Here is a 25633-nt window from a genome sequence, read left to right on the forward strand (position 1 = left end):
CAACACTTACCGATGTACAAAAGATGCAGCTGCAATCCTGGAGAGTCGTCATCTTATCCAGTGAATATTCAGACAGGCATAGTTTGCAAGTAATCAAAGGCTCCAAGGACAATTCCCCAACCTCTGATATTCTGGTCGTCATGGTGTGATAACAAATCTCAGCAGCAGATGCCATCAGCTCAACCAAGCTCACCAGTTCTACAAAAGATAAAAACAGGAGTAAGCTAGTGAGGATAATTCTCCTTTCTGACGTTCAACACAACAGAACTTTTCAACAATCTCATGTCACCATCTTCCAGCAAAGCTCTAGCTTCTAATATATGTTCATTACTAACTTTTAAGAGAAATTTAAACATTCTCTTTTTCTCATGCATTTGATGGTTGAAAGTTCTGTCCCTGGCAACCCTGAAATTCTTAGTTTTTTGAGTAGGTGATTGTTTTTTAGGATTTTTAACTGTTTTTTATAAGTATTAAATAAATTGTTTTAGTATAGACATGCTTGCTGCCCTGGGCTCCTTTGAAGGAAGGTACAGGAAATACATTTGGATTTGGATTTGATAACCCGCCTTTCACTCCCTTTAAGGAGTCTCAAAGCAGCTAACATTCTCCTTTCCCTTCCTCCCCCACAACAAACACTCTGTGAGGTGAGTGGGGCTGAGAGACTTCAGAGAAGTGTGACTGGCCCAAGGTCACCCAGCAGCTGCATGTGGAGGAGCGGAGACGCGAACCCGGTTCCCCAGATTACGAGACTACCGCTCTTAACCACTACACCACACTGGTTCATTTAATAAATAAATAAATAATTTCCAGTCATTGTAGCCTGCCAGTCACAATGAGAAGATGACCCAGGTATGTGAGAAATAACAGAACTACTTGTACTCCTTATGTTAGAGAAACAAGTAACATGAGCTGGCTGAGAAGGAACATTTTCTATCTAGAAGTATTCATAAATATCCCATAAAGGTCACTGCAGAGTGCAGCATTCTTCAGTATATTTAATTACTTGAATGAGGGCTTGGGCAGTGTGCTTATCAAATTAGTGGGCAATATTAAGCTGGGAAGGACCTGCAAACATCTTTAGCAGTTAAGTTAAACATTCAAGACATCAAGCCAAACAGGAAGAACCAAAATGAAGCACAACTACAAGGACCAAAATGAGCATGTACAAAATACCTAATAAACATTAGCTGAACTTGCAAAGGACCGCCATTGCGATATTGTGAACACTACAGTTTAGTGGGCATGGTGCAAAACCGAACCCAAACATATGTTTGGATGTATTAACAGGAACTCTGTCAAGAGACAGGAAGTAGTATTAATCACCCCTGGTCAGCCCGCATGCCATGCAACCTGGAGCCCTGTGTGCAATTCTGGACATCAAAACACAATGCTGATTTTATCAGAGAAGGAATCAAACAGAACTACAAGAAACAGGCCAGGATATTCTTATTTCCCCTTTCTTCTTTTGCTGGCCATAGTAAGCATCAATTATTTGTGGTATGACCCTTGTTCCCCTTAAGTTCTCAGGCACCCCTCAGGGAGGTGTCACAATTCTCAATTTCTCCACCAAGGTTCAGAAGTACTTGGAATCATTGAAACTACTTCTGCTTCCAACCAACTCTACAACCCCAAGATATTAGTTACAAGACTCACCTTTCCTCCAGAACCTGATGCACAGAGGCACACAGGGGACAGGTGCCTTTCCTTCTCTTTACTCCCCATCCCCAAGCATTAGATACTCCTGCTTTCTCCAAATTCTCTGCTATGTACTAGATCAGGGATGGACAGGTGTTGGTTATAACCAAAGATATAGTCACAGCAGGAAACTTGGCACCTGCATTTGATGGCAACCCTGGACTAGGTGCAAGGACTCCATTTTTCACTTAGAGGGAAGGGGAAGGGGCAAAGCAGAAGATTAGAAAACTGGACAAAATTAGACAAAATTCCAGTTAATAGCAAGGTATCGAAAAGAAGGGCAAACCCCACCATCTTACCCATTGACAAGTGGCAGGGTTTTAACTACTGGGAGGCAGATTTAGATTAAGTTTTAAGAGTTTTTCTAACTGCAGGAATTGCTCACAACATAAGAAGCAGATAGATTTTAAAAGGATACTTTATCTCTAAACAAGCAGCACCAGTACATGTTGTTACCAAGATCTTGAATCGCTTGATCATAGGAATGATCACAATAGGCTGCAGCAAGTTGCCTAGCACAGGTATGACCTGTATCTATAACATAATTGTGTCATTTGCATTGAGGATGATCTGGTTGATGAGAAGCAAGGTGAGGCACTTCAGTCTACCTAAGCCAGAACATCAGAGGAAGCAGAAGTAGCAGCTACCAGAAGATGAAGCAACTCTCCAAGGGGAAAGAACTGAAAGGGCAATTTAATCAATTCATGGAATCTTCGTGTGATAGTACTTTCTGATGCTGTTTTACTTTCAGAATCCTGCTTATTTCTCTGGTATGCAAAGCTCCTAATAATTTGCAAGCCTAATGCTAGTCGGTAATATATGAGCCTGGACCTGCCAACAGACCCATCTAAGTTCCAAACTAATTTTGGAGCTCAAGGCCTGACACCAAGGCAGAGCCATGCACCTTAGACATCAAGCCTTCACCTATATCTGGGGAAAGGTGGGAACAGGGCAGGAACAGCTTCTTCTGATGCTAACAGTATGGGAGTCAGACAAAGGACCAAGGCAGGGAAATGTTACAAGAGCACAGAAGCTGCTCTTCTACAGGACACACTGGTGTAAATGCATCTTGTTCAGTTTCCGTTATTTAATCCATCATGTCAGGACTGCGTCACAGTTTTCTACCTATGTGAAGATGGCTGGGAGACAAAACACATAACACTTCTGCATTGTGAACTATTTTCATGTAACCAAAATGCAACGAGTGAAGTGGCTTTTCCAGATTTGCCCTATAGATTTATTTTCTGGTGTAAGTCAGTCACATAAAAGCATCCACTTTAAGACACATGCACTTCAACCTGCAGCTGAACAATGAATTACACAACAAAGGGTTATCGACTTGCACAGTCTGTTCCCGGGAAGGTAACTAACCATCTGCTTCTGAAGACTTATGAAAAGAAACCATCTACCCCGGACATGCCATTAGCAGCAAATAATTCCTTATGGGTAAGAGCCGGAATATGCTGCTATTACCAAAAGCTTTGGGAACAATATCTTTTAGCGAAGTCAGAACCCACAGTGCGCTGTTTCATAATTGCTGCAGCAATTATAGTTATCAGTGAATCATCAACAATGCAATGACGCATCTAGGGCTACCTTTACATACGTCTATGCCTTTCTTCTCAATCTGCTACATTAAGAATATAAATATACATATTGTTTTCAGCTGCACTGCGACAAAAGTCCTGCTGCCACCATATGCCAAGAAGTGCTACATGGTTAGTTTCCCCCACGTAGCTCTGTATATTGCCAGCAGCAAAACGGGTTTAATGTTTTGCCACTTGGACTACACCTACAAAGTTGGCGGCATAGACTATCTGGCCTTGAGCTGCAGATTAATGTAAACTGGGTGGGGTGGCCGTGCACTGGGGCCAGACAACCCTTTGAATCCCTTCAAACTCCACAATTCTATGACTCAACTCACAGCTATGCCAGGACAATGTGGTGGTGCAGAGACAGCCAAAGTGTGCTGCTTATGCCCAATAGCAGGGATAGAGTAACCCTCTGGATGTTGGTGGACTACAATCCCCATCATCCTGACCACTGGCCTTGCTGGCTCGGCAACATCAACTGCAGGTCCACTAGCCCTTCTTATCCCTGCCCTAAACATAGGTGGTCACACACACTTATATACACATTCATGAACCTGAAGAGCTACAAATCCCCCCCCCCCTTCAGTATTCTTAGTGGCTGAGGCAAGTATGAAACAGAAGTCTGCAGTAAAACAAGGTACTGAGAATCGGGACATTCGCAGGGAAACCAAAATGCTTGTTTACAAAGCTATTGTACTACCAACCTCACTGTATGCTTGTGAAACAGGGACTACTTATAAACGCCATCTCCAACTCCTCGAAAGTTTCCTTCAACGGTGTCTCCGAAAAATTTTACACATCACTTGGGAAGACAGGCAAACTAATACCAGTGTACCGGAAGAAGGAAAGATCACCAGTGTTGAAGCAATGATTCTTCCACACCAACTTTGTTGGACTGGTCATGTTGTGCGGATGCCTGATAATCATCTTCCAAAGCAACTACTCTATTCCGAACTTAAAAATGGAAAGCGTAATGCTGATGGTCAACAAAAGAGGTTTAAAGACTGTCTTAAGGCAATTTTTAAAAAATGTAGTATAAACACCAACAATTGGGAAACACTTGCGAGTGCTCCAATTGGAGAACAGCCTTTACCAAAGGTGCCATGGGCTTTGAAGACACTCGAACTCAGGACACAAGGGAGAAACAAGGAAGGCACACTTGGCAAATCCACACCGTGATCAACTCCCACACGGAAACCAATGTCCCCACTGTGGAAGGATGTGTGGATCCAGAATTGGCCTCCACAGTCACTTACGGACTCATTGTTAAAACCGTGTTTATGGAAGGCAATCCTACTTGGCTACGAGTGATCGCCAAAGAAGCACTGGGTAATTAGGGCCCCTTTTAGTATACTTGGCGTGAAGTAGTAGAGCTTCCTTTCCAGGCTAAAAGGCAGGGCCTTCTGCATACCTAGATACACATCAGGCACAAGCATTAAACGACTCAGGACCACAATATCTCAAGGAGTGTTTCTCCCCATGTGAACCGACCCAAACCCTGCAATCACCACCTGAGGCCCTTCTTCGTGTGCTGTTTCCATGAGAGGTCTGGAGGGTAGCAACAAGAGAAAGAGTCTTTTCTGTGGTGGCTCCCGGTTTGTTAAATGTTCTTCCCAGGGAGGCTTGCCTGGCACCTTCTTATATTTAAACAGCAGGCAAAAACGTTTCTCTGTAACCTTTGGCTGATTAACCTTCAATGGCCTTTTAAATGTGGCTGGGGGTGGTGGTTATTGGTTTGTTTTTATTTTATTATGTATTTTGTGTTCTCATTTTGCATTTTTATCTTGAGAACCACCCTGTGATCTTCAGAGGAAGGACAGGATACAAATTTAATTAGGCACAATAATAATGCATTCCAGTATTTACAGAGAAATATTTTCAGCCTGCATCAAATAGACAGGAATTTATTTCAAGTATCAAAAATGCAGTATTCAGGAGACATCTCTGCTCGGGATGGGCTGTACTATGAGCGTTTCAGTGTGAGTAAGCCTCCTTAAGTTTAGGGAGGCTTGAGGCCTAGACACTACAGCAGCAACCACATGTTATTCACTTTTCAAGTGAAAAGGTGGAGGTTTCAATTTTATCAAAGGGACAGAAGGGAGCTGAACACTTTCCTCCTTGAAGTCCATCATCCCTGAGTCTTTTCTCCCCCAGCCTCACTCAGCATTCCAGGCTGAAAGAGAAGGTGTCTGTTTTAAAAGCCCTGAAGAAGTTAAGGCAGGGGAGGGAGGGGGCTCAGGTTATGTCCCCTATATCCCCCTAGTTCCGCCTACCTACTGCTTTGTGTGTGAATGAGAGAGACACATGAACAAAGAGATACGTCTGCCACTGTATGCCCAGTTTGGCCCTCAGTAAACCCAGGCATCTCTGAATTCTAGGTGGTAAAAAGAGTAGGATATGCCTTTATGGGACAGATCCTTTCATTTCCCAACATGGCTATCTCCTTTCAGGAAATGCTCTGCTCACTCGGGGTTTACACAGAGGAGAAGCAAAAGGACTGTCCTTCAGACAATGCCATTTGACTACGTTATACGACAAAAGGTCAACAACAACTAGGTCATCATTCAGGGGCTCTCAGCATCAAAACAAAAGGGAACGTTGCAGGCTGGGAATGTCTCAATGCTGCCTAAACTGGCTGGGAAAACAGCCCCAGCTGGAAAGGCCAAAGAAAACTACCTCCCTACAACAGCCACCACCTAACCACAAATAATCAATGTAAAGGCACCACACACCCATGGAAGGAAGTAAATGGCATAGGACCAGGATCCTTTAAAAGACTGTCTTACGAAGTTCTTCTTCTTCTTCTTCTTCTTCTTCTTCTTCTTCTTCTTCCCCTGTCTGCTATTATAAAGCTATCCACCATTACTACAGGACTTTGCAAAACGATAACACAACACAGAATTATGTCCAGAGTTGACGCAATCTAAATAGACTTTTGATAGAAGATGGAGTCAGCCCTTGAGTGTACCACCAAACCGTAATAATGTCAGATGCCACATAAACTGGCTTCAAGATGCCTACCACGTGTCTGTTGCAAGCCGCTGTTTTGACACAACACAGAGTAAGGCTTTCATAAAATAAGATTAAAATCTATTCTGGGCATAGCCAAATGCTGCTGCAAACCTGAAGGGTTATTCTTCTCTCCAAGCAGGCTCTGGCCCCATATAAGTTGCTTTTAATGTCCCCTCAATTTAAAAAATGGCTTGCAATGTGCTATCAACGATGGCTATTCCAGAAAACAAATCCAAAACTGCTTTGGACTCACAAAACTAGCTGCACAGTTCCTTTGAATCTTGGCCCAAGTATCCATATTGTATTATTTTCTTGCAGTTTCAAGGAATAACAGCTAGCTGCCGCAGGAAACAGGATGTTAGACAATTGACAAAATGAGCGAAGAGCACTCCCTGTAAGAATCTCTTCTCACCCACTATATCTTTAAAGCTTGATGTGGGAGGTAGCCCTGAGACTTCATAGTACTATCACAGAAACAAGGAAAGAATTATTTTTAAGTGAATATTCACACTCACACACATTCAGGTTGCATAATACATTACTGGGAGTAGCCTCTTCAAACAAACAAGGATTTATTGCTAAGAGAACTGCCATCCAACTGAAGTTGTTGATCTTTCCTTGTCCTAGATATAACATGAAAAGGCACACAGTTATAACCTGAAGGGTCTCAAGCCTGATTGCTGTAATACAATACACTATAATATATAATTGAAGGACCACGAACTAGGGTTCCCGGGATTGAAGTAATAACTAAAAAGAAGTTAATAGTGCACTTAAAAGTTATCATGCTGCATGTCAGTGCAAATCCACAGTCTTCCACACAAAAACACAAACGCCCCACCAAACACAAAAAGATGTTTCATCCAAAAACCTGTTAACCAGGAACGCAACAGAATAAAGAGGCTTAAATACATTTTTGCTATTATTCCAGACACAGTGGAATTCACAATCAGGATTAATTGGGGACATTAGTTGGCCGTTACCAATTTTTTAGAGCCAGTTGTGGTGTAGTGGTTAGAGTACTGAACTAGGGCCTGGGAGAATAGACTTCTAATCCTCACACAGCCATGAAACTCACTAGGCCAATTATTGCCTCTCAGCCTAACCTACCTCACACATGGTTGTTGTGCAAATAAAATGAAGAGGATGAGGAACCACGTACACCAACTTGAACTTCTTGGAGAAGAAGGTAGACTATATGTGCAAATAATAATCGCCATCATCATCATCATCATCATCATCTTGTGGCCAAATCAAGGCATTAGGGACTAACTACCTATCTTCTTCCTCAGAAAAAGGTATTAGATAAGAATAGTTTGGTTTAACTTTAAATCTGTTAACATTTATATCCAGCCCTTTCTCCAAGTACATATGGAGTTATGTGATGGTCCCCCATGAGGGGTTGACTTGGACCAGTCCAGCTTAGCTTCATGTCAGAGACAGAACAATATCAAGCATCTTCAGATTACTGTCTGGGTGCAATTCTACGTACCGCAAATGTTAAGTGAAAACTAGACCTCGCAAGAGAAAAACATATCAGACTAATGTTGAGGGGAAACTAAAGTTGGACTACATTTACTTAACCTTTAAAATCTATTAGACCAGGAACCTTTAGAGAGCACGCAAGCACAGTATTCATACTTAGCAAACCTTTACTTTGTTTGCTTTTAAACGTTCTCCTGTCTATCTATGGCACTATACCACAAACAGATTTCTAATCTTTTATTACCATCTCGTATACACTTTAAGAAAATATGTTCAAAGATTAATCTGCCAACGGAACATAGAATACGTGGGGAAGATAAACAAGTGCTTCAACTGTTTAAAAGAACCAAATGCACAGATTGCTTTTATATTGCACGCAACCAATTCAACACAAGTGACAGGAAAAAGAACCAAGATGGGAGAGGAGCTATGGTACAAGGTGTTGAGGTTATTTTGCCATCAAGACGTGTGTGTGTGTGTGTGTACCAACTGTAGTATAAGCTCATTCTGTTTAATAAGGAACTAGTTCCATCTCAAGGCTGCCTTTTTACAAAACAAACTACTTCAGTTCAAGTTCATTAAAAGTTCATCCTCAATATCCCCCCCCCCAACATTCCGAACATTACAAACTGCTGTGTTGAACTACAGGGTCCAAAAGTAAATCAGGAACCACAAATGAGTAATAAGGTATCTGACAGATAAAATGTCAACAGGTGACACTTTCTCCATAATAGAAAAGGCTTGCCCAGTTTAATAGGCGCCAGCCACAAGGCATGATTCACTTTGTTTCTGTACCAGTACTTCTTGCGGCAAGGTACTCCTGTTGGAAGATAGAATATCTCTTCAGCAGGGAAGATGCAGGAAATGCCTTGCATTCCTGATTATTAAGTGACAGTGGAAACAGTAGCACCTCCATATCTGCCTAATAAGCCTTAGAATTTTGCTGCTGCTTCTTTTATTTCTGACTTTCTTTATATATGTTCTATTGACTTGCTTTTTAAAAATGAAAGCTAAGAATCTGAATCTTTGGCTGGGGGTGGATGGGAAAGAATCAATGTGAAGATGAACTAGAAATTGTTCAAAATTCTATTTCAAAATGAATTTTATTCATCTTTAGTTCACCTGGAAATTAGGATAATTGGTTTCAGATGTAGTTCAGATTTGTGCAACTGAACTAGTTCACTTTTGCATAGTAAGGCCTATATTTTCAAGTGACAGAAACAACCATGGAAGTGAAATTAATCAACCAACAAGACAAAAGAAAACCCTCCTTTGGATGCCAAGATTCATAACATTTCCCAGTGTTTTGAACAGGATAGTTCCCTCCTTCCCAATGCAAGACAGAGTATCAAGATTAACATTTCATGAGGCTAAACTCTTATTTGGCAAACTGAGCAGATGTTTGTTAACATTCAACTATAATGGGTTCTTACAAAAATTACTCATTGACAGTTGTGATACATCCACATGACATTAAAAGCAAAAGATAGAACTCAGTTCTTATTAATTCAACATCTGATTAACTGAAGAGAGCTATAATGCTTCACAAAGCGTATATAACTGTTCTATGCCAGAGTATGTAGTTTCAGTCTATAGAAGTGGTTTTCAAACTATACTCCAAGAAACCACCAGGTTCCTGAAAAATATATCTAAAGGGAGACCAGCTTCATTTTAGAAAGAAAGCTTTCCATCTTCTACATGCAAAAGAAGAGTGCTGAGGGGGGCAAATTCAGTTTACATTGTGCCTCCTATAGCATGCCACAGAATTCAATGTCTGAGGGAGTCGCTCCGGAGGTTCTATGACAAACAAATATGGAAACACATCCTGAAGACAGAACATGTGAAAGCCACTGTTCTATTGAGTCGCTTGTCCACACATTTGGTAATGGTGGTTCTTCATAATACACCACTGTATTAACTTACAACCAAGCAAAGGACACATATTGTGGGATAGTGCAGTCAAACATGAGTGCTAGTTAGCACTTGAAGGGTTTAAAAGAGCTGGATTCCTAGACTCAGCTAGGTCACACCCCCTCTTTTCCAGCAAGAGAGGAAGTGAAGCCTGCTCTTCCTGTTCCTCACTCCACTACACCACGTAACTGACCAAGAAAGACACGTCCAAGCAAGCTGCAAGCTTAGAGCAGGTGTTTGGAACTATCTTTCTGTATTTTCTACCCAAGATGTTCTGCATGTGTTCTCCTTGCTGTTGCTCGGATAAATGCACAAATCTGACCTTTGGAAAGTTTTGTAAGTAAAGCATTTTAAACTTAACAGTGTGTGGTCTGTTCATTGCAAAGGGGGAGAAAGTGGAAAATATTGTATGGAACCAAGCAGGATAAAAGGGTTTAACAACCTATATCCTCACATTAATGTTGCTGCCAAACTACTCTACTGGGGGCTCTCTCCTGCTGGAGGGTGAATTTGGCCCCACATTTTTTAATTCAGGCACCCAGCTGATTATTTTATTCCTGTATTTGTCCCATACAGGTGGGCCACAGGATCATCTATTTTTCCTCCCAGATACATATTTCCTATCATCCCATGTTCATCTTTATTACAGTAGATGTCTCGATCCTTTTAAAGTCCACTATCTTCCATTTAAGAACATCAACTGTGTATAAAAAATCTAAGTATTTTCTAGATAGGTGAATAGCAAACAAAGCAAAATATAGGGTTTAGCCACAATAAACCTTGGTCTATTTTTTTAGGGCCATAGCTGATACTGATGCACTTTGGCACTCCTCTATTCATGACAGCTTATCTCGGCCATTCTAACAGCCCTGCTGTTCAGTCACCCCTTGCTGATTTCCTGTAATTGTTTTCTCCCCTTCACACCCAAGAGCCCATGACTCTTGATTCCTTCTGCCGCCATAACTTTACCCCGGCCCTGGATGCACACAGTTACCGTATTTTTCGCCCCATAGGGCGCCCCGCCCCATTGGACGCACCTAGTTTTTTTGGGGGGGGGGAAATAAAGGGGAAAAAATTATTTTCCCCCCCCAGGCGCGGGGGAAGCCCGAGCTTCCCCCAATCCCAGCCCCGAGAACAGCCTGCTATCTGCAAGCCTAGGGACGCCAGCGGTAAGTCGCGCCAGTCTGCCCAGGCTTCGGAATGCAGGCAGCTCTGTGCAGCCATCGGGAGGCGGGCGCGAAGTGGCACCGGTCTCCCGAGGGTTGCGCAGAGCTTCCTGAAGCCTGGAGAGCAAGAGGGGTCAGTGCGCACCGACCCCTCTCGCTCTCCAGGCTTCAGCGAAAGCCTGCATTCGCCCCATAGGACGCACACACATTTCCCCTTCATTTTTGGAGGGGAAAAAGTGCGTCCTATAGGGTGAAAAATACGGTATGTTCTTTTCTGATCACATGGGTCACACACCTGGCCTCTGCATGATCAGCTCCTCCATCCTTTCCTGCAGTTCTTTTGCAGACTTTATCTAATCTTTCCCAGAAAGCTGAGGTTGCAGGTCTGACAAAGAACTGTGCCCAAGAACCTGGACCCATGTAATATTCTGCAACAAAAGTGCTTCGCAACAGATATTAAATACGTTTTATGTTTTAAGAAAATCAAGGTCACACTCACCAGCAAAGCCGCTGGAGTAGGAACAAAATGAGCAGCAAAAAAACTATGAAAAGCAGTGGCGGGGGTGGGGTGGGGGAATCAAAGCTAAGTTCTCCATCTCCTCAAAAGAACAGCCTTAATCAGTCTCCTAAGAGTGAAAAGGTCAGGTGAGTTTCCTAATGGAGGGACGTCCAGCCTGGAAAATTCCAGTGAGAAGGCCCTGCTTTTCATACTCATCTACTGTACCTCTTTCAGTAAAGACACAGAAAGCAGGGCCTTCAACAAAACTGACCAGGTCAGTTGTGCAAGTTCATATGGGAACAGCCAGATCCTTTCTGCACCCAGAAAAGGACACGGAAGGCATACTAAGAAGGTAAAAGGCTCCTCTTCTGGGCACCATTGCTACCTGGGCATCCAAGACCACTTACCTGATCCTTGAGCATGTTTACAACTCCATTTTGATCTGGCTGAAAAGTTACTCCAGTGAAATGTTTATGCCTCTCACACAGAGACTGCCATCTCCCATATCAATGACTCATACCATATACTTATAAATGCTTTTTTTCATTATTCCCATGACAACCGCAGAGGAAAGAGGCAAAGCATTAAAACTAGCCTTCAGCTTCCTAACATTGAAAAGTCAATACTGTTAAGTGGGAGTAAGTGTGGGCACAAACGGCCAGTGCTTTCATTTTTAGTTTGTAAAAAATAAGGCTGCATTGTGGTCATGCCTCACTCTGATCACCATTTCCTCCTTCCTCAAAAAGGCACAAAGGAACCTGCCTTACTTTGTCATCTTAAAAGCCATGTAAAGACCTCCGCAGTAATCTGGAAGCTTGCCTCCATTAAAAAGAGCCTTGATGCAACTTCAGTGGAATGAGAAGTGGAGCTAACTGAAGGGTATGGAACAAAAAATATTGTATAACATGAGGACCAGGTTTTCTGAAAGCAAGGACACATAGTGAGGAGGCAGAAACATGTGCAAGGTCATCCACTTGTCAGTGCCAAATCTTGCAGATATCAAAATCCAATGTCCCCAGAAAAAAGGCTTAGAGCAAAAAGTTCTTTCTGTCAAGGTCTGAATTCTTTTGAGGGTAATAATACTCTGTTGAGGGTCACAGGACAATGGTGGGCAGAGTAAGAGCCAACAATGTGTGGAGACAGAGACAAAAGTGCTCTGGATTAACTAATCTGGAATAACAACCACCCTGCTTCAATTTTTCCACAGTGAGTACCGCAAATTAGAATTTCCAACCCCGTGTAGATTTTCTTAGAGGTATTTATTTAAATATAACATGAATATATATATCATAGTACAGTGGTATCTCGGTTTATGAACTTAATCCGTTCCGGAAGTCCGTTCTTAAACCGAAACCGTTCTTATACTGAGGCACGCTTTCCCTAACAAGGGCTCTCCCACCACTGGTGCCCTTCCACTGTTTGGCTTCCATTCTTAGACCGAGGTAAAGTTTGCAAACCAGGACACTACTTCTGGTTTTGCAGAGGTCTTAAACCGAATACTTCGGAAACAGGCCTGTTCTTAAACCGAGGTACCAGTGCATACATATTTAAATATATGGAATAAATATATTATTTTAGACATAAACCCTACTTGATTTAGAACATATGAAGCTGACTTCTACTGACAAAATGAATTTCAATAGGGACAAATGTAAGGTTCTACATTTGTAAGGCAGGAGTAATCTGATGGACATACGGTAACCTGATAGACATATATAGGATGAGGGACACCTGGCTTGACTGCGGTAGATGTAAAAAAAGGATTTAGGGATCTTAGTAAACCACAAGCTTAACATGAATGTGATGCAGCAGAAAAAAGCTAATGCAATTCTAAGATGCATCAACAGACGTCTAGTGGCCAGCTCAAGGGAAGTAGTGCTGCTCTATTCGGCCTTGATTGGACCCTATCTGTACTGTGTCCTGTTCTGGACACCACAGTTTAAGGAGGATATTGACAAGCTAGAACACGTGCAGAGGAGGACAACCAAGATCATCAAGGGTCTTATGAGGAACAGTTGAGGGGTTTGGTATGTTTAGCCTGGAAGAGAGAAGATTGAAAGGTGATATGATAGCAGTCTTCAAATCCCTGAAGGGATGTCATGTGGAAGATGGAGAAAGCTTGTCTTCTGCAGCTCTAGAAGGCAAGATTTGAACCAATGGATTCAAATTACAAGAAAGGAAATTCCATTGGGAAGAACTTTCTGATGGTAAGAGCTGTTCAACAGTGGAAAGGACTACATCAGAAGGTAGTTGATTCTCCTTCATTGGAGATTCCTAAACAGATGTTGGATGGCCACCTGCCAGGGATTCCTTAGCTGTGATTCTTGCATTGTAGGGGGTTGGACCAGATGACCCTTGGGGTCCTTTCCAACTTTCTATACTGCACGAGACCATTAGTCCATCAATCTCAGTACTGTCTATAGTGACTGGCAGTACTTCTCCAGGATTTCAGATGGGGATCTTTCCCACCCTTGTGAGTTTACTCTCCCAAGTAAGCATACAAGGGATTTTTTTGGTCCAACACACCAATACAACTACTGTTCTAGGAAGCAAAAAGTAACAATGCTGCTACAGTTAAAGATCCTGTTTACAGAAAAAGGACCCAAACAGAATAAAGGAATTTAGTTTCTCTAAACTTTGCATGTTACTCTGCTTATATGGTCCCTTCCTGCATTTCTTGGTTGTTTTTATTGTGGTCATTGGAACTTCAGCTTAGGGTCCTAGTAATCACATGAAATTTGGAAGAGACACCCCCCCCCCCGCCGCTGCCGCCTTCTCTCTCTCTCTCTCTCTCTCTCTCTCTCTCACACACACACACACACACACACACATCAAGCTATTCCCATGAAACCACAGAAATTGTGTGTATTGGAATACATAAAAACAAGCAGGTATGCCCAAGTCTGGAAATGTTCAGCAATATCAATTTCGTATTATGTAGCTGGTAATGTGGTTTTTACTGTAAATATCTATACGGTGTGTAGATGGATGGATAGTTTTAAATTTTATCTATGTTTAATTGTTTTTAATGATTTTCCCTCCTATGTTTTAATTATTTTCTATCTGTAAGCTGCCTTGAGTGCCTGTCAGGGAAAAAGGCGGGGTATAAATTTAAAATGATTATTGTGATGATGGTGATGATTATATCTTGTTAATGCAAGGCCCAGCTAATGTGCAACACAAAGACAATGAAAGCTCAGAACAAAGGTATTTGGCACTGGCAGATAAGTAAACATTTGTAAATGCTGCAACCTTAACCCAGTGATTCAATAGCACTCAAAAATTGCATTTTTAGTAGGAGTCAATCTTTACAGTCAGAAACTCTAGTGTTCTACTCAATTTCAGCCAGTACAGATTAAGAGCTTGTTGCCACTGGATGCATTGCTTGCTGAGAACACCTGCCTTCTTGGCTATGGTCAAGGCATCAGGCTTCTCTTTATTTGCCTACTACAGTTTATTTTCAAAATGTAGACAATGTTCTCCCAAAGATGCCAAAGTCCAATGCTCAGAGGCATATATACAGGACCAACCTAGCAACTTTATAAACTAGGTTAGCAAGCAATAGAGCAAACAGTAGAACTGGGTGGGGGTTTTTTAGAAAAAATAACAAGGCTATCAGCTTTCCTTTTTAAAAACAGAGCAAGTTTCCCTCGTGGCTGTAAAAGGGCACAGCCAGGAGAGGTGATGCAGACCATTTCAGGCATCCAGGCATGTCTTCCAGTTATCATGGTTACTCTGTGGCTCCCAGAAGCAATTCTTGTCTAGTCCTCCCAATGGCCTTCTGCCATGTTCCCCTTTACTCGTCCTATAACTTAATTCTGCTGGAGAAGTTGGGAGGTAGAGGGAGAGCTGAACTCTTCCCAACATCATCACAAATTGTTTGTTTGTATACCCATAGATCTCAGGGTGGTTCACAACATAAAACTATACAATACCAAAGAAAGAAAAGAAAACCTATCCAGCTCTGATATATACAATTGGCAAACCTGATCCAATTCTCAATTCCAGCTCATTTAACTTGACTGGGAACCAAGATCAGCACCTTTCACATGCCACATAATATCAGCATGCTGTTTGCCAAGAAAGGGGCAGAGTTTCAGTTCTGAGTGTACTAAAGCCCTTAATGTATCTGCACCTTGTGGCTTCATCGTGTTGCTTCGCCTTGTGGTTTAACTCTGGTCAACATGTGGTTTGGTGCCTACTGACTAACTCTGGCATCCTTCCACTGAAAACAAGGCTCCAGGAAACCAGAAGTTCATTCTGAGGTGAGGAGAAGACAAGACACTCACTGCCCAAAGTAGTTAATGGGAAAACCCACTAAGTGACACATCCCCAAGAGCTCAGTTTAGAAATGAAGAACATAAAGCTGGTCGTTCTGGAGACAGAATAGAGAACCAGAGCTCCTCTGACTCTAGCTATCAGATTATGAGAAGAACAGAAATGCACCACAAGAAATGCCCACTCTATTCAGAGCACCAAACAAAGGTAAACAAGCTCAGAGCAAGGAAGGTTTCACCTGATGAATAAAGACTTTGGGGGAAGCGATCACAGAAGTCATGCCCAGCTTTCTTTAGGTTGCTTGCAGAATAAAAAGGAGCTGAATAGACAGTGAAAGAGGATGCTATTAGAAAGCCTTTTGGATATGTTGTAAAGTGTAACTGGCAGAAACTTTGCCACATTATTTGCTCAAACTTTGCTCAAGCCACCCAATGGAAACAGCCGCTCTTCATCACAACTCCAAACCCACAGCATTCAGCTTAAAAAGGGATTGCTGCACAAGAAACATGACTTATGAGGGACGGTTGAAGGAGCTTGGAAAAGAGGAAACAGAGGAGATACAACAGCCATCTTCAAATATCTAAAGGGCTGTCACATGGAAGAGGGAACAAGCTTGTTTTCTCCTGCTCTGGAGGGGTAGGACTTGAACCAATGGCTTCAAGTTACAAGAAAGGAGATTCCGACTACACATCAGGCAGAACTTTCTGACAGTAAGAGGTGTTTGACAGTGGAAAGCCCTCCCTCAGGAGGTTGGGAGCTCTCCTTCCTTGGAGGTTTCTAAGCAGATGCTGGATGGCCATCTTTCATGGATGCTTTAGCCGAGACACTTGGGGTCCCTTCCAACTCTACGATTCTATAATTCCATGACTGCATCCACTCAGAGTCCTGTACAGGTGTCTAAGCTCAATATAAATGTACACAAAGAAGGCAAGATGGGGCTTACACCTGCAGATCCTGCCTCTGAACCTCAGACACCGATACTGATTTACGTGCAAAAGTCCAAACAAGCATACCTCCAATGCACATAGGTCAGGCTTCCTCAAACTCGGCCCTCCAGATGTTTTTGACCTACAACTCCCATGATCCCAGTGGTCAGGGGTGATGGGAACTGTAGGCTCAAAACATCTGTAGGGCTGAGTTTGAGGACCCTAACATAGACTATGAACACATATCCTGTACCCTGCAGGAAAGGAAAATAGGACTCATACATTCAGAACCTATGAGTGTAGACCTCCTGGTCCCTGCAGGTGTAAGTCCAGCAGGCACGATCTCTTCCCATGTGTTGCATTTATTCCCAGTTTATCAGCTAAGGTGAACATGGCATAAAGAAGAACAGAAATTCCACAATAGTAGATCCCCACAATCACAGATACTGAAGCCGCATCTTCAGAAATATATCTGGCACATATTAAGGCAGAGAAATCATACTAGACCATTTCTTTAAACCTTCCAAGATATTTAACTGGAGTTCAGGGCATTATAACTGACTTACACTCTGTGAAGCAAACTCTTAAAGCAACAGCCATTCACAGGAAAAGTGCAAAAGGCACTTCACACTAGGATGGTGGAAGAAGACACTGTATCCAAAATTACTATAAATATGCAGACACATAAGCATGTGGCTTTCATTTTCTGCCTAGAATAGTAAAACTACAATAGGAACTAAAAATACGTATATTCTGTATGTTATTCCTGAAGTTTAAAAACAATTAGAGAAAACAAAAAAACTGTCTCTATAGTCAGACATAGTTCCACCATGCAAAATATTTCTGGAATTGTGCTGCAAATTACATGACACAAACACAAAGTATGTATCTTTTCAAATAGATCCTCTCCTTAGCATCTTTCAGATCATCCTTTTATTTAAAGAACAGAATTGAAGTTTCCATTAGGAGTGAACAAATTTAAAATGATCACTTGGTTTGAAATCATCTTAAAGACTTTTCAGTGTTTGCCCCACACAAGTAAAGTGAGCATTTATTTCTGCAAAGCTATACTGATAAAACCAACCACCCCTACCGAAGAAAGTGCATAAGTTACTGCTCTAACATTGGCATTTAATTTCTTAGAAACCCAGTTTTGCCTCAGATGAACTACAGTGCTGGCTGTGTATGTTAAAAAAAACCAAGTACCCAAAATGATTGGGTTTCACCTCCTTTTGCCCTTTAGGAACTGGAAAGGAAAATGACAGCCCTTAATTGCCCCCGCTATAAAGAAATGCAGATCGTTCCAGCATACCTTGCCAAAAGAGCAGGATTCGCTCCCAAACGTTTGACTTTTCAATAGCTTCACTCACACTTCAGTGCCTCCAAGACATGTCACCGCCAGCAAAAGCTCAGAGTCTGAAGAAACGCGTTTCATTTCTCGCCGCTTCCTTCCTTCTCCCAGCATCTGAAAGCTTCACACGTTATAGGTCTGGAGCAGGGCTCATCTCTCAACCGTCTCCTCGTTCCGAAGAATAATCTCCTCCCAGCTATTAAGAGCATGTTGCCATTATTTCTTAAAATGCACGTCGCGCACATATGCAGTAGCTGTAAGAAAGCTACACTTATTTATACAGGAAGCTCAAGCCACAGCAACACTTCCTACTTCCAAGTCTCATTTCAAATGCAGGTGATTGTTTTTAACCCTCCAGGAACCCAGATAGCACAACTTCCTTTGCTGTTAAAATGAACAACTTCTTGCTGAACTCCGAGTGGATAAACGCAGGAGAGTGATCGCCCCAACCTCCCAGTTTTAGGTGTGGCTAAATATTCAAATACAGATAGATGCACCCAATATTGTTCATATGGCAGACAGCCACGTATAGCAGGCTTAGGATTGTTACCTTTCATTTCCAGCAGGCTCCTGTGCCTTTAACAGCTGCAGGATAGGCAGAAAAACAACAGCGGTGCCTTAAAGGTCTGCACCTGTTTAATTTCTGCTTGTGACAGATCTGTTTAAAGGTACAGGAACCCAATCAGGGGGGAAAGGTGGCAACCCCATCCAGAGACAGGGGGAAAATGACTGATCGCACACTTCAGATATATGATATGGTAGTAATATTTTTTAATACTTCTGTTTTAAGAATTGCATCAAAATCTGGGAATAGTAGGGGGGGGGACTACTTTGGATAATGGCAAAAATTAGAGTACACTCCTAAAAATATGGCACCGGAGGGCAAATCTGGCTGTAACTGGAAAAGGGGTGGTGATATGTTATATGTATACACACACACACACACACACACACACACACTCTCTCTTCTTTGGCAATCACTCGTAGCTGAGTAAGATTAGCACGTTTCTCCTTTTCGTCCTGAGTTCAAGTGTCTTCAAAGTCCATTACACCTTTGGTAAAGGCTTTTCTCCAATTGGAGCGCTCGCAGGCCAGTGTTTCCCAATTGTCGGTGTTTATACTACTATATCACATAAGGTTTTTTTAAAAAACCCAGGGTGGGGAAATCTTTGTTTAGCATGAGGCAGCGTTCCCTCATGGGCAACTCTGTGGGAACCAGATGGCAGTAGTTGGTGCAGCCAGAGGCAAAATGTAACCTACTATACTATACAAAAGTAAGGATCAAATCAATTTTTTGTCTAGAATGTACAGCAAATTTCTCATCATCTTGTGCCAGACTGACGATAATTGCAAGTGGCAGAATAGCACGAGGCCAGACTGAAGGAGCTTTTTTGTGTCACCTATGACACTGTCTCAGAGGCTTGTCCTTTGCAACCACCGCAAGCTGCATACTCTAGTAAAAGGAGTCCAGGAGCCAGAAAGGGAAAGAGATTACAAGTTGTGCATGAAGGGGAATTCCTGAGGAATGTAGGTTGGGTTGTGAGGAGAAGGTTAAGGAGAAGGAAGAAAGAAGAGAGAGTCTAAGGACTGACAAGGAAATGAATTCATGCTGAATGTATGTGCTGCATGAGGCCACTGGCATGGGGAGACAAGAGAGTGATTTTTTTTGTAAGGAATGAAGAAGATTAAGAAGTGGCGTTTTGTGTTACAACTCAGGGGTTCTATATGCAGTTTTTTTATATCCTTGCTTTGCTATCCGATACCACCTGAAATATAAGATTCATTTCAGCTTGCTACCAGAAAAATCAAAATCAGTCTACTTTTATGCACGTATCAGTCTTGAACTGCAGACTTGAAGTTTTAATTATCCCCTTGAGCTAAACCATAATTAAGCTATCTTATGTAAGGTGTTCAGCTGTGAATATAGCCTATCAAACAGAATTTAATAAAACTCTTTTAAGAAGCTTCAGTGATAACATGGGCTCTTCAATATGGGAAGGAATGCAACAGACCATGTCACCACAGGTATCTCTCATTCTCCCATACCAGAAACAAATACTGTACAGAAGTTATTGGTGGGTTTATCTGATATAGATAAATAAAATAATATAAGTAAAAATAGTTAAGATGAATGAAATGAACAATCCAATGTCGCTGAAGTCCACACAATGAAGAAAATGAAAGAACTACTGAATGCAGATAGCTCTGTTAGCTCTGAACTAGCTCAGCATAGCCCTTAAACAAATATATATTATGTGTCAAATGCCATCACTGACCACATGTGTTAAAATTGAGATCTGATAGGTGGGGAGGCATTGAACAATCTGTAAATAGATGTCCCAAAAGGTTCAATGACTGAGCTTCTGGACTTCAAAGAGATTGATTCAGGCACCATCTCAACCACATCAAGTAGCCTGACTAATTCATTTCACAAAATAGTTGTACAAATACTTGTTGTTGTTGTTGTTTAGTCGTTTAGTCGTGTCCGACTCTTCGTGACCCCATGGACCAGAGCACGCCAGGCACTCCTGTCTTCCACTGCCTCCCGCAGTTTGGTCAAACTCATGCAGGTAGCTTCGAGAACACTGTCCAACCATCTCGTCCTCTGTCGTCCCCTTCTCCTTGTGCCCTCCATCTTTCCCAACATCAGGGTCTTTTCCAGGGAGTCTTCTCTTCTCATGAGGTGGCCAAAGTATTGGAGCCTTAGCTTCACGATCTGTCCTTCCAGTGAGCACTCAGGCCTGATTTCCTTAAGAATGGATAGGTTTGATCTTCTTGCAGTCCATGGGACTCTCAAGAGTCTCCTCCAGCACCATAATTCAAAAGCATCAATTATTCGGCGATCAGCCTTCTTTATGGTCCAGCTCTCACTTCCATACATCACTACTGGGAAAACCATAGCTTTAACTATATGGACCTTTGTTGGCAAGGCGATGTCTCTGCTTTTTAAGATGCTGTACAAATACTTAAGAACCTTTAATCACTTTGTAAAAGTAAAGTGATTAACACTGATTTAAGAATAGTCCATCCCTTGCAACCATTCACCCAGGTCATTCTGGGTGTGCTTGCCACATGATAGGTTAAAAAAAAAAAGAGCACAAAGTTGGTCTTGGGAGCAGCCTCATCCAATTTGGTTTTAGATGAATACATATATAATCCAACCAGCTAACTGTGTAATCCTATAAAGGTCAGTTCAGAAGTAAACGCCAATGTGATGTTCTACCAAACAGGGAGGTGTGTATAATATTGGGTTGCAGCCTAAGAAAAGATTAAAGAGAAGTCTTCTATTCATGATTGTGTAATCAGGTCACATAGTTCTAAAGTGTAGATCTTACCAGACATACTAGCTACAAATTGCTTAAACCTTAAATATAGCATTTATTCTATCACTATATGCAAGTGTATGTCTTTCAGATGTATTTCGGACTGGTATAGCTAATGGTTTTGGAACATTTCAAGCCATGAATTAGAGCTGACCAAGAAAGGAAGGGTGTTAACATCCATCTTCAAAGAGATAGAATGCTTTCATACATCAAAAGCAGGTCAAACTGTATGCCTATTATCAAGAGGTATTTCGCCAATTAAATATGTGCCTTACAAATTATTTATTAATTAAAAGGTACACAAATTTTGCATATGTCTTCCCAAACCCCAATACAGGTACCTCTTAGAGATCCTGAAATGCAGGGTAACTTGCAATTTATTGAACAAAAACCACCCTCATTGCATTATGTCTTTAGGTCTCTTCAAGTCTCACCATTAAGAGTCAAGCAAGCACACAAGGGGAGAAGGGACAACACACTAGCTCTGCCCTCCCACCTGGCTGCCATTCCCCCTCTCCAATCCGCCTGCTTCAGCCGGACGCCCTCCAGATATCTAGAACTATGGTTTCTATCAGCCCTGGCCTTAGTTCAAAGCATCTGGAGTCACCAGGCTGGCAAAGGCAGCTCCAAGTGGAGAGCAAACCTCTGCAGCAAGCTGTCTTCTCTATTCATTCCAAAACATATATAGGTGATATTACCCTCCGCAAGATGGAGGGCAACAAAAACAGCTATGGGCAGGAGCTAGTTCGCTCATCTCTGCTTCTCCTGCTCATCCTCCCATGTGTTTATTTAATTATTTCTGAAGAAGGCTTCTGTGACATTTCAAGACGACCTCCAAATCAAACACCCAGTTTTATACCCGTATTCAAAATATTGTTATTCTACACTTAACACAAGTCACATGGATATTTTTACATTGTACATAGCATGCACCACTAAAGAGATTTTGAAAACATTAAGCTGTTTAGAAATGGCTTTGAATACATAATATATAAATACATAAATAAAAATAAATAAACCCATGAAGAGGGATGTGTGATTCTTCTTTCCCCTCCCTCATGTGTTGACTGGAAACAGAGAACCCACCTGTGCATCACTGTATGTTTTCTCTCAGTGTGTGTGGTTTTTTTCAGTATTTTGCAAACAGAAAAAGGAGTGGTAGATTCACAGATTATGTGCAGGAAGTCAACTTTCCACATGGTCACTGTAAGTTCTCAAAAGGACTTAAAACCTTTTCCTAGACACCATTGTAACTCATTCCAAAGCATTTCAGTTTCAGAAAGCACAATATGGAAGCATTTAGCATTTTGTTTTGTTTCAGATTTAGGGCAGCTAGTTATCTCTGTAAGGGTTGTACAAACAGCAGTACAATTAGGCTACAGTTCTAATTGTTCTTGGGAATAAGGGCAAATGAATACAGCAAAGCACACAGTCACAGAATCAATACCAGGGATGGGCAGTTTAAATCGTAACAGGTTATTATTAGACATGTTCAGAAATTTGAATAGTCCTCAGATTAAAGTGGTACCTCTGGTTATGTACTTAATTCGTTCCGGAGGTCTGTTCTTAAACTGAAACTGTTCTTAACCTGAAGCACCACTTTAGCTAATGGGGTCTCCTGCTGCTGCTGCGCCGCCGCCACGCGATTTCTGTTCTCATCCTGAACCAAAGTTCTTAACCTGAGGTAATATTTTTAGGTTAGCAGAGTCTGTAACCTGAAGCGTATGTAACCTGAAGCGTATGTAACCCGAGGTACCACTGTATATGCCTATAACTTTCTGGCTTTGGCTGTGTGCCAAAAGCGATGCTATCTTTTTACAATTAATTACATGCCTTAATGACCTACCTAACGTTGCAACAATTCTAGGCAGTCAAGTTACATTGCACACATTGCACTGAAAACTGGAAGATCAGGAAGACAGAGTTGGGCAAACAGATCATTTTCACTGTAATAAAGAACAAACACACAGTCCTGTAATCAGGGGAGAGGAAATACTCTCAGATCACAGATGTCAGCTTCTTGGGACCAATGCCTTCAGATGTTTTTTGCTGCCCCTTTATTACAGCACTCAAATTAAGTGAATTAAGCACGCGTCCCTTCACTTCAATGCTAGGGTGTAAAAATAGTTTCACATTAAAATGCAGTAGAGTTCCCACTTGTTGCTTGCTCCATACTTCAGATTTAAATAGTACACATCTAAAAGGTAAAGGGACCATTAGGTCCAGTCATGGCTGACTCTGGGGTTGCAGCGCTCATCTCGCTTTACTGGCTGAGGGAGCCGGCGTACAGCTTCTGGGTCATGTGGCCAGCATGACTAAGCCGCTTCTGGCGAACCAGAGCAGCACACAGAAACGCCGTTTACCTTCCCACCAGAGTGGTACCTATTTATCTACTTGCACTTTGACGTGCTTTCGAACTGCTAGGTTGGCAGGAGCAGGGAGCGAGCAACTGGAGCTCACCCCGTCACAGGGATTCAAACTGCCGACCTTCTGATCGGCAAGTCCTAGGCTCTGTGGTTTAACCCACAGCGCCACCCGCGTCCTACATACACATCTACACCTCTCTAAATGACATTACAATATAACTTTATGCATATTGCTGACCATATTTCAGTATGAGCATTGATTTGATCCCAACTTTTAAATATTACTTCAGAATGTATCTCAAACTGTGTCAATTATTATATCTTGGCACAAACAGAACTAATATAAATTTAAGCCTGGACAACTCCTGCAAATTGTCACATACTGAAAAGAATTTTAGACAGACTAGGGACCCCTGATAATGTAACAGGACACAATAATCTTACACTATTAAGATAGCCTATCCATCTGGTGCTAGCCAGATGTTTTGGATTCCAACTCCCATCAGCCACCCCGGCCAATGATGAGGGATGATGGGGATTATATTTCAGTAGTACATCCAACTGGCAAAATATTCATCAGTAGGATGGACTGGGTGGGTATATTGAGGGGGTGTTCCTGTATGTTACAGAGCCTCCTGAGAAAGGTAGTTCAAAGGCGACCTACATCAGCCCCTTCATACACCCTTCCAGAACCTGGTGCCATTCATGAAAACAATAATGTAAGCTATTTTGGAAGAGCCGAAATGTACTTTCTTTTGCAGTGCATTTCAGCTTCAGTACAAGTGAGTCATGGTGCTCTGACACTCAGCAGTTCTATTTTTCAGCATTTGACAGCATAAATGTACAACCCCCCTCCACACACACAAAATAGCTACCAGGAAACAGCAAAATCTTGCCAATCTTTATTTCTGATAGCTCATTTTCAAAAAATCTCATTACACTTATTTGTGGTACCTGACAATGAAAGCAAAACAACTCAATGTCAGAGATAGTAGATGGACTTCAGCTCAACTACAGGACTGTATTTGAGTGCAGTCCTTCATTCTTCTTCTTCTTTTTTGGAATCTCAGCTATTCACTTAATGGAGAATATAAAGGGCTGCTCTGGGAGGTATGGGCTGGATCTGACCCTGGTGAGCTCAGAAGCTAGGGAGAGAGGCAGGTTTTGCCCCATCTTAAATGTATTCCAGATTACAATCTGCTTGATTTGTCCTGTTGAATTTTCTGGAAGTCATTGGAAAATTGGCATGGAAGCTCTTCTAAGGGTCAAGATGATGGCTTACTAACTGTGAAGCTTCCTTGCTATCTGGCTAGTTTACTAGTAGCTCCTTTGCCAGATGCCTTATGAGTTAAGTCATCGGTCCAGTTCAGAAGATCTTCAAAGGTTCAGGCTTTTCCCACCCGGCCCAAAAAAGCCAAGGACTGAACCTGCGACCTTCTGCAAGAAAAGCATGTGCTATGCTACTGAGCTACAGCCCCTGCCCATCTGTTTGGGTGGGAATGATACAGAGGCTCATTGCCCACTAAACATCTCCATAAGAACATAAAAAGAGCCTGCTGGATCTGGCCAGTGGTCCTGCATCCTGTTTGCATAGTGGTCAATCAGATGCCTGTAGGAAACGTGCAAGCAGGACCCAAGCACAAGAGCACTCTCCCCTCCTGCAGTTTCTATTTAGAAGCATTACTGCCTCTGACTATGGAGGCAGTGCATAGCCATCATGGCTAGTAGCCACTGGTAGCCCCATCGTCCATGTTTTTGTCTATTCCTCTTTTAAAGCCATCCAAGATGGTAGCCATCACTGCCTCCTGTGGAAGCAAGTTCCATACACTGTGTACATCCAATGTATGTATGTCCCTGATTCAGGACGGACTATGGTCCCAGGAATAAACATTTCTCCATTTTGGTTTTTTGCCTTAAGACCTTTCACATATACCCCCTTAACACTCTTTTCACCATTTGGGTACAAAGCAGCACATTTTGACCACATGCTCTACACTGGGCATAACAGAAGCGTTTGTTACATACACTG

At 42.1% G+C, this 25633-nt stretch overlaps 1 protein-coding gene and 3 long non-coding RNA genes across 4 annotated transcripts in view; 2 read left to right on the top strand and 2 right to left on the bottom strand.

Annotated features, from left to right (window-relative positions):
* Positions 1-25633, bottom strand: part of LOC308482307 — a 200547-nt gene that overhangs the window by 91957 nt on the left and 82957 nt on the right. The gene's annotated exons all lie outside the window — the stretch shown is intronic.
* The window catches only part of RNF144B (ring finger protein 144B), a 73640-nt gene that overhangs the window by 31406 nt on the left and 16601 nt on the right, over positions 1-25633 (bottom strand). The window contains exon 4 of the mRNA XM_081015312.1: positions 11-198. Coding sequence (XP_080871438.1) covers positions 11-198 — 188 coding nt within the window. The remainder of the gene's footprint in view (positions 1-10; positions 199-25633) is intronic.
* On the top strand, positions 73-18308 carry LOC308482305. Its single transcript, XR_013989187.1, has 2 exons — positions 73-195; positions 17872-18308. It is a non-coding gene; the product is annotated as an uncharacterized lncRNA (long non-coding RNA).
* LOC308482309 lies at positions 2288-6391 on the top strand. The gene is made up of 2 exons (XR_013989198.1): positions 2288-3141; positions 5738-6391. It is a non-coding gene; the product is annotated as an uncharacterized lncRNA (long non-coding RNA).

The sequence above is a fragment of the Podarcis pityusensis genome (assembly GCF_964106645.2).
Source record: "Podarcis pityusensis genome assembly, chromosome: 7".
Taxonomy (NCBI): domain Eukaryota; kingdom Metazoa; phylum Chordata; class Lepidosauria; order Squamata; family Lacertidae; genus Podarcis; species Podarcis pityusensis.